Raw genomic sequence first — 9621 nt, 5'->3', positions numbered from 1 at the left:
GATAGGTCTAGGGCTATTAGCATGCTTGGCTTTAGGCTAAGACCGTTATATATACGTGTGTATGTGTATTAACTACTATGTGATATTTTCGTATTTTATGATATGCAACGTTATGACACTTAGACATTAATCTAATTAATAACGCGTAAACCAAAAACTACATGAATCAAGATACTCATCCGTTCTCTAAATAATATATGTAATAAATTTCAATAATGCGTAAACAATTTACCGCACTCTTTTAGAACTCTCAACGCCTCAAGTTTTGGATTTGAGTTTTATGACTGATGATGTCATATGTTAGGTGAGCATTTATTGAATGTGCCATAAATGGCCCGTTAGCGTTATATATGAGTATTCATTGAATGTGTCATGAATGACCCGGGTATTCATTGAATGTGCCATGAATGACCAGATTCTTTAGACTGCCCTAGAGAGGAACTAAGGTATTCGCCTTGCGGGTTAGTTGTATTCTTTGATTATGCGAGTGTTTGGGGTTGACTTTTGAATACCTAATATAATATCTACATATGTTATATAGAAGTTCTAACTTTCTTTTGCAGGAGGGTAGGACTTAATAACATTTTGTGCAGGGACGCGGTCCTACCCTTATACAACAATGGATATTGGTAAGTATTAATTCAAGTATTTAGATATTAAAACGAGTTATTAAAATGAGTTAATAAAATAGAAGTTTTGCTTGGGAAGAAACTATGCTGGTGGAAATGACGGAACTACCTATCTTCCAAGCTGAGAATGATTAAGTTATGGGAAAATATAACGTGATTGTTTGGATAATTAAAGTATGATAATGTTTATATGTGGTTAGTCTACTCATACCAAAGAAATTCCATTTTGTTTGACCCATGTTTGCTTTGTTTTGGCAACGTGGGTGTGTTCTTAGGAACATAGGTGGAAGGCATGATGGAACCGCTGCATTTGATTTGGATTTGATCCGGAGCAACCGGGAGTTTATTTTATTAGGTCCGATCTTTTTGGAAGTATGTAATAATGTAGTTTTCTTTTCATATGACATGAAAAAATACGATGTTGAAGACCCGTTATTCTTAGAGTGGTTTGATGTTTTATTGGGACGGAAGATAGACTTTTTATAAAGTAATAAAGAGAATTTTGGAGATTATTTTTGTTGTTAAGATTCTTTTATGATGTGGGTTTTCGGTTTTGGCATGTGTAGTATCCACCCCGTCATAGCCTGGGTTTTTAGACAATTGAATATAGTGATGTTTGAGAAATTTATATTTCAAATATTCATTTTTTTAATTGTTTAGAAATTCGGGCTGTGACATAGATGAAGGAGCAGATCGCGTTGTGAGACCAGGTTGGAATGACCTGCTGATTGAGTCAAGACTCTACAAGTCTACAATAGTGGCACATTCCTTTGGTAACAAAGTTGAGCCCTGCTGGATCATGATGAGCACGTGGAATAGAGCAACATCTTGAAGAATAATAACTTATTTTCTATGTGTTTATGATTCCAATCACAAAGTGTTTGTGGCATTTAGGCTTAATGTTGTAAGTCACATTTCATTTGTTTTGTTTATTTCTAAATTGTTAGGTCTTTCCCATTGTATTTTTAGTAAAGAAAAATATCAGTATGAAGGTAACTTAGAGATGCTACTTTCTATTTGTATTTTTATTGAACGTGGAACTTCGCCAATTTATACTTATGTGTTCGAAGTTTTTTATTAGGTTGTGATTGCACATACATGAAATCCACCTACAACTCATTTACTCATTCCACTTCTTAGCCATACATACCATACCTACACAATTGGTTTTCAATAATCTCTTTCAACAATGTATCTTATGAAATATTATCTATGTTTTTTAATGTTTAGGAAAAAAGACACAAATAATAAAACAAAAAATGTAGCAAGATTAAAAAATAGCTAGTTATAATAAGAGCCCGTTTTATTCTCATATATATACAAGAGAACTTCTGTGGAGTTCTGTGATGGGGCTGAGGCTATATAAAGTTATGTATAATGTTGTAGTGGAATTTTATTCATTTATCCAGCAATGGCAGCCGCGATCTGCGCACATCCCAGAAGCATTCTTATTCTTTGAAACTTCCTTGCAAATCTTTATACATTGTGCTTGGCTCTTGCATGACCTGTGTGGATCAAAGGCGCCATAGTCTGCATTCACTTTGAGATCTATCTGCTCAACTGCACAATGAAAACGCATATGTTATTGTTCAAATAGCTTCTACACTACAATCTACATTATCAAACAATGGATGGGAAATGAAGAAAACCTGTGACCAACACAAAGAGAACAATGACAAAGCAAATAGTGGGAGAAAATTTCACCATCTTCCAAATTCTAGTTGTATTGATGTGAATAACTACCCAATGTCATCACACATTTATATAGCTTACATTTCTCTTGAAGTAAATCTTTTTTAAATCTTCTCTCAAGATTTTCTTTGATTTCCTAAATCTCATTAGTAAAAAGGTACACCGTACATCTCATTCAATTGCACGTGATTGACTCCAAATTTTCAACGCAATACTAATATAGTCCAACCCCCTAAGAGCATTCTCAATGCAAGCCACTCTTATTCACATCCATGTCAGCTTTATTTTCTTACTTTTCTACCGTTTTGGTGAAAAACAAAGTGAGGCTGCCCAATGCAAAGGTGACTATTATTCTCGGACGGGATGTTTGATTCCGTCTAAATGTAAAAATCGAAAAAACGCGCCGGACAGAATGAAATATCCCGCCTGAAGTTTAAAAAAAAAAACCGAAAAAACCGAAAAAAATTTAAAAAAATACACAAAACGGAATAAAACATCCCGTCCGAAGTCCCAACTCAACTACTATCTCAGTTGAAGGTTTCACTCTCGTTTTGATTTGGGAAAATAGTCACTTGATATTCACTTTTGCATTGGGTAAAAGTTTTGACAATTTGGAGGTGAATATTTTCACGTCCCGTTGATATTCATTTGCATTGGGAATTAAGGACTAGTTGCATGCCAGTACAAGTTTGAAAGATACGTCATGACTCATGACGTCACGTGTGCTCCATTTTCTCCTAACAAGTTTAAGAACCTGACCTCGCACCGGTACAAAAACTGAACTCCAGAGAAAAAACAGGGCACACATGGAAACAATCGAAAACTCACAAGACATATATATATATATATAAAAAGCATATATAAAAGAAAGTCACATGGATAAGCTCGTGCGTGGGACTTCACGTCTGACGCATTTTTCTTTTAGAAAGCTACTGTTCAGTGTTCTACCTGACAGCAAGAAGAAGAATTTTTTAGAGATGGAGGAAGAGAAAATGAACAGCAGCATGGTTGTGAAGCATGATAAATGGGGATACCCAGTTACTACATCATCTGATCATTGCATCTTATCCATCAACTTATTCTATGACCAGGTGGTCCACTTTTCTGTCTCTTTCATTTTTTTCCAGTTTTCATGTAAGATTTTTATTTATTTGTTTAATGAGTTTGATGATTGAAATGAAGGTGTTGAATTATGGAAGAATGAGATCAGTGATACTGGAGGGCCCAGTTTGTGATGAAAAATGTGTTCTTGCTAATATTTTAGCTGCTCATTTTCTTTCCACCTCTGATTCTTCTAAAGTTCCTATTTATCTTGCTGCTGCTAAGGCTCAACTTGTAAGTGCTTCTCTTATGTCATGATTTTCAGTAATTTTATTTGTCTTGATTTTTTTATGTTTTGATAGGATAATGCTACGTCGTATGAGAAAGCGGTTTTTGAGGTGGTATCTTATTTGATATCAGAAGATAGAGATGATGATGTTGCTATAGAATTGCATTTCAAGGTATCATTTGTGAGAATTTTTTAATGGAATTATGATTGGTTGATTGTAATTGATGAAATTTGTACTGTAAGGCAGAGCATTTGGACTTGAGAACTTGGGTACTTTTTTTTACAGTGATGATTGTTAACAAATGTGTTCTGCGTATGGCTTACTTATAATGATATAGGGGAAATGTTGAATGTCATTTTGTTTGGCAATTGGCACGAAATTTTGTCTTTCCTTTTTATTGCAAAATGTGGTAATTATGTTCAGTTTTTTGGGTTGGCAGCTATTGAAGCAGTTCCCAAGAGACCTTGTATCTTTGAAAAGAGCTCAAGTATTGTGCTTTTACATGGCTCGACCTGATATATCTTTGGATCTTGTTAAACAGGTTCTCTCCCTTTTGTAGTTCGGTTTTTTGTCATACATGTCATTTTGTTTTGTTGAGTGATTCATGGGATTTGTCAAAGTACATGTTACCTGGGAATTGGTTGAGCAGGAATGATTTTAGTGTAATAATTCCTGTGTACATGCCACAGGTTTTACCAGATAATCAAGAAGAGAACTACATATATGGAATGCTTGCTTTTCCTTTATTAGAGCTTGGGGAAATGGTTGCTGCTCAGGAAGCTGCAAGGAAAGGACTTAAGATCAATAAGTCTGATCTTTGGTCACAGCATAATGTGAGTGGGGAGTAAGTGCTTACTTTTGATGTACAATTAACTTACTAATGGACATTATAGTATTAGATCTGACTTTCTGATAATTGTATCAATTGATTCGACGACCAACAGGCAAGAGATGACTTGTGTCTTCCTCTCATGTACTGTTATCCTTAACTTTCATTATTAAGGGCTGACTGCTGTGAATTCCTTGCAAGTAGTAGTTAAGAATTAGTATTTTCTGTTTTGTTGATTGTGTTAGATTGATTTGGAAGAGAGAACCAATCTAGGAGTACCTCAGCCTCCTCATACATGTATAGATGATCCGATAATGATGCTAACTTAAGATAATAAATTGTGGGGCCAACCTAATTTACACTGTAAAAGTAATATCTCTAGATAGTGTACCCAAAGGTCATTTTTTATATATGCCAGGTCATTACTGTTGTATCTTTCCGATGTTGGTGACTTGATGGTAAAACCTAAAAGCATGTGGTCTTTCTTCTAGTTACCCATGCTACGTATAAATTAACACAGTTTAGAGGATAATCTGATGCCTGTTAGGTGCTTGTTATGTAGATACTTAATGTCTTGGGGTTTGAGGATGCATTCTTCAGAGGGGTGTAAGCTATTCAACATACTTCCCTTTGCGATTATGTGGGGTCTGTGGTTGGAGAGGAATAGAAGGCACTTTGAGAATAAATACTTAACTGTGGAGCATATAGTCATTTTGATCAAAGGTTTGGTGGCTCACCATGCTCTGATTTGGGTGGAGTGGAGGAATACTCCTTTTGATATTTTGTCTTCTGGACAGTTGATGTGCCCCTTTACTTTTTATGGCTGCTTTCTCTTTCCTCGTTCCTCTTTCTCTTGATGTATATATATAGAATACTCATCTTTTAACTTTTTATATTATCAATATATGTATACATATTTTTTACCAATCAAACAAACAATAAGGGTTACGTTAATACTTATGTGACTTTTATTTATTTATTTATTTATGTGTTTGTCATTTTAGTTTCTTCATTAATTCAAAGAATCATTTTGTTATGTTATTCTTCATACATAAATGATAAAACATAGATGAGAGATTAGAATATACCCAGTTGCAGTCCTTGTTGAAAAGACTAGAAAACTGTGCATGGAGCTAAAATAGTGTAAAAAGAGTTTGTTCCAGTCTTATTTACTGTAGTGAAGAAAATTACAAGCTTAGGAGCCTTTATACTCCTCACTTATATGATCTGGAATGTTTTTGAATTCCTTGCAGTTATGTCATGTCTTACAATACAACTGTCAATTCAAGGAAGCAGTAGAGTTCATGGAAGAATGTTCACCTTCATGGACTTCTTGTTCGTCATTCATGTATGGCGCTTTCTTTATTTGTATAATGAGTTTGTCATAAATTTTTACTGTCATCCCTGGGATATAAGCTAGCCAATTCTATTTCAGGTATACACACAATTGGTGGCATGTTGCTCTGTGTTATTTAGATGGAAATTCTCCTACCAGCAAAGTCTTGGAAGTGTATGACCACTTTATATGGAAGGAGTTGCAAAGGAGTGATGCCGCATCTGCGGAGGTATGTTATAACTTTATCAGTTAATCTTTCTAGCAGGATTGAATGTATATAGTTCATGAGTTATTGATCTCTTGTGGAATCAGGTGTATCTGAATGCTCTAGCCTTGTTACTGCGTGTAGATGTACGAGGTCAGATGGATTACTTTGAGGATCGCCTTAACATTGTGGCAGATTGTGTTAAGAACAAAGTGAGTTAATTGACACTATATGTATTCTGGAAACTCTTGGGAAGTATAACCATTCTACAAGCAAGTAATTGTGTACATGACATTAATTGGTTAATATAGTTATAAGTTTATAACTTAGTCACAAGACCAATTGTTGGTGATCAAGCAGTTATTATGCCTGATCTGTAGATACTTTATTTTAGCTGCTAATCAGCTATGCATGTAACCGATTAATTAATAATATATGTAGGTATCTTAACTAGTAAAGAATATCGTATTTATTTAAAAATTAGAGACAAAATAATAATTTTGTGGTTCTTGGGTCTGTAAGGACTATCACTACGCGGCTTTCCCATATACAGCAGATTATATCAGTAGCCTACTCCTTTTGTTGAGCGGAAGGACAATTATCTTCAGAAGGAGTATTGATAACTAATTATTAGCGTACCAGTTTAGTGATAATTCCTGGTGCTCATTTTCTTACAGAGTAGGTGTAGTTGTATATCACGTTGATTTCTTGTTCAATACTGTGTGACTAGACTTGCTTTTTTGATAAATGGTTGTTAAATTACTTCCAGTCCACTTGGCATTTGGAGTGGCATCTTGATCTATTGATACTCTGGGCCTTAGCTAATACGAACAAATTGACGATAGCGGAGGATTTACTCGAGGCAATGAGACTAAGGCAAGAGAAAAAGAATATGCATTTGAGTTCTTCTTGAAATTACCCTTACTGTGGTTATGACAATATTCTTTGTAGGATATGTTCAATGAGCGTGAAGAAGCAAAAGTCAATGCAGAAAGGAATTATGGTTAGTCAATTTCTCTAGCTTTGCATTTGTTGCCATTCCCCCCTCTCACACTTACTCAAAGTTATGGGGTTAGGGAGACCCCTACCTGCGTTAGAAATTCAGTATCTTACATAGATTTATCCATGGCTCTTTTACAAGAGTCAAGAGATACATCCCTAGGAGCTAGGTATAAAATAAGAAACAGGAAACTGAGTTTCAAGTTTGGACAGCTGGTCAGCCACCCTGTTAGTTTCTCTATAGCAGTGGCTGACCCTACAAACATCCAACTGGTTGCATAAATTATTGATAGATTTCACAATATTCAAGCAAAACCATGGAGGTTGTAGTAGACCATTGACAATCCGAAGTGAATGGAAGGGAAAAATAAATAAATAGATATATAGCTCTCAAGATTCTATTAGTTTGGGGAGGGGCATCGAGATTAAAGTAGCCTTTATTTTCTTTTATGTAGAGACTTTCCATAGGTGTCCAACATAAGAGGGGATATCAATTTAAAATTCAGACTGTTAAAAATTTGAATATACTGTATGATGGATAGTAAGAACTATTGATTCCTCTTTTTTATTCGTTAGTTGTCAGCTTGCAGAGGCCCTATATGAGTATGGTAAAGGGAGCTATGAACATGCATTTGGACTGCTCGGCCCAGATTTTGATGCCAATTATTGCAAGGTATGTCTCCTCAGCATTGCATTTTCTGTAATTGTTTCCTCTTCTGTTGGCTGCATTGCCATTTTACTTTCCAGGTTGTTATACCTATAATTGTTACACCAGGTAATAGGTGCATCTGACGAACAAATTGACGTTTTCAATGAAGTTTGGTATAGTATTCTATTGAACACTGGGCGCAATCTGAAGGGTATGATTGCCACCGCTCTTCCATTCTCTGAATTCATAGCGTTCACATCTCATTATTGGTGGTTTTTGATACAGCAATTGAAGAAATTCAGAAGCGGCTTAATAAAACAGAAGGACTACCTTTTTTGTGGCGTTTGCTGGTATCCTGTCTTTCTTATGTATTACCATTCCTAGTTTTCTTTTACCCTATATTTTCTCTTTTTTATTTTTTATTATTCATTGGTGACGGGTTGAGTAAGCAAGGCCTTGGGAACTCGAAAAGTTGGATATGAAGTCATTCTGCCACTACACAGTTAAGAATAAAGTAAACAAAAGAAAATGGAATCCCCAAAAAAAGAAATGATAAATTAAAAAGAAAGAGGAATTCTGAATAAGATGGAGTACTAGAGTGTACAAGTTGAAACTGGATCAGAAGCAGCTACGAAGGGGTGGAAATATTCATTGTTGAACCCTGTGAATGTCGACCGAGCTGAGAAGAAGCAGTAGCAGTTATCATCAAATAACCAATTGAAGTTTACCTGTAGGAAGAATGTGGATGGGCATGCAGGACATATGTCTGAGTTGGGATCCTTTTTGTGGCATTCCCCCAGATTTATATGCCTATTTTCTAGCACAGCTTCTGACACACTGAACTCCACAATATTAAAATATGTAGAAAATGTAAAGTTATGCCTTAGCGCAATAAACTTATAAATCTCATTGTGGTAGTGTATCCTGTAGGGGCATTTATGCTTATGCGTGTGTATCTACTCTTCTTATCTTTTTCTTTTTCTTTCTTTTTTCCTTTTTATTTGTGTTTTTTTTTCTTCATATTACAACTGTAATTGTAAATTACTGCTTAGGGCTCCACTGAAGATTTGTTTGTGGTTTTTTCAGGAAAGAGCTTATGTATTAGCAGGCAGGGAAGATGCTAGTGATATATCAGAGAAGACCAGAGCTTTAGAAGCTACCTACTTCAAACGGCTGGTTTGAAATCAACTAAAATATCACCAGTATAGGGCGTTCCATTACTGGAGCATCTTGAACAGAATTACATACCTCTCCAACAATAGCTTTCGAAGTTGTTAAACCCTTTGTTCCTATCATGTCTGCGTATGTACGTGGGTGTAACTTTTGAGGTTATTGTCCTTTATCAACTCCTTTGCACTCCAACTGAGACATCTACTAGCTACATATGGAGCTTGTAATCATCCCTTCACCATCTGAAAATTTTAGCAACTATAAGCTTGTAATTAGTATTAACTACAATAAAATTCACTGTCTTGTTACTGTGCGGTTTTGTTAGGTTTTCTGTTTTTCGTTTATTTTCATTTTTGCAGTATTTTCTAAATCAGCACCCAGAACCACTCAGGTCACCACCATATATGAGCTCGAACTCAAGACTAAGTGTAGACCTGTAGGAACTTCTTCCCAATGTATTGCCGCGCCAGTAGATCATTGATTCATTGGCCAAGCTCGGCTTGCTAGGTTCTACGGATTTAAATGAAGCTCCCACAGTAAAGTCTTGATACAGAACTAGGTTACTTTCAGCTGTGGTTTCCAATGCCCTTGATAAATCATTCTTTAGCACAACAAATGTCATGGGAAAATAGTTACTTTCAGCTGTGGTTTCCAATGCCCTTGATAAATCATTCTTTAGCACAACAAATGTCATGGGAAAATAGTTACTTTCAGCTGTGGTTTCCAATGCCCGTGATAAATCATTCCTTACCACAACAAATGTCATGGGAAAATAGTTACT

General features: G+C 35.5%; 1 protein-coding gene and 1 long non-coding RNA gene across 3 annotated transcripts; one reads left to right on the top strand and one right to left on the bottom strand.

Moving 5' to 3' along the window:
* Positions 1 to 1891: 1891 nt before the first annotated feature.
* Positions 1892 to 2366, bottom strand: LOC147522850 (uncharacterized). Its single transcript, XR_015214987.1, has 2 exons — positions 2279 to 2366; positions 1892 to 2189 (listed from the first exon to the last, which is right to left on the bottom strand). It is a non-coding gene; the product is annotated as an uncharacterized LOC147522850 (long non-coding RNA).
* A 739-nt stretch (positions 2367 to 3105) lies between these two features.
* LOC147522849 (Tetratricopeptide repeat (TPR)-like superfamily protein) lies at positions 3106 to 9149 on the top strand. Of its 2 annotated transcripts, none has more exons than XM_086595511.1 (14): positions 3106 to 3412; positions 3504 to 3656; positions 3725 to 3823; positions 4092 to 4193; positions 4342 to 4485; positions 5735 to 5829; positions 5917 to 6046; positions 6130 to 6234; positions 6792 to 6898; positions 6974 to 7025; positions 7605 to 7694; positions 7797 to 7881; positions 7956 to 8020; positions 8757 to 9149. In XM_086595511.1, exons 1-14 carry the CDS (start codon positions 3197 to 3199, stop codon positions 8850 to 8852), a joined length of 1539 nt encoding a protein of 512 aa, XP_086451637.1. In that variant the 5' UTR covers positions 3106 to 3196; the 3' UTR covers positions 8853 to 9149. The 2 variants fall into 2 exon arrangements, 1 of the variants encoding a protein (XP_086451637.1); XR_015214985.1 differs by having other exon boundaries at positions 3108 to 3412; positions 7612 to 7694.
* Positions 9150 to 9621: the final 472 nt, after the last annotated feature.

Source organism: Coptis chinensis, chromosome 1 (assembly GCF_015680905.1).
Source record: "Coptis chinensis isolate HL-2020 chromosome 1, ASM1568090v1, whole genome shotgun sequence".
NCBI classification, from domain to species: Eukaryota; Viridiplantae; Streptophyta; class Magnoliopsida; order Ranunculales; family Ranunculaceae; genus Coptis; species Coptis chinensis.
Note: the sequence above shows the minus strand (reverse complement) of the source record. Positions and strands in the feature narration are given on the sequence as shown.

Excerpts from the sequence above, each read along its gene's own strand:
- LOC147522849 (XM_086595511.1), top strand. The coding sequence starts at position 3,197 with ATGGATAAGCTCGTGCGTGGGACTTCACGTCTGACGCATTTTTCTTTT. Across the intron at positions 4,194-4,341 it reads CTTTGGATCTTGTTAAACAG|GTTTTACCAGATAATCAAGA; the intron begins GTTCTCTCCCTT and ends TACATGCCACAG. Across the intron at positions 5,830-5,916 it reads ACTTCTTGTTCGTCATTCAT|GTATACACACAATTGGTGGC; the intron begins GTATGGCGCTTT and ends ATTCTATTTCAG.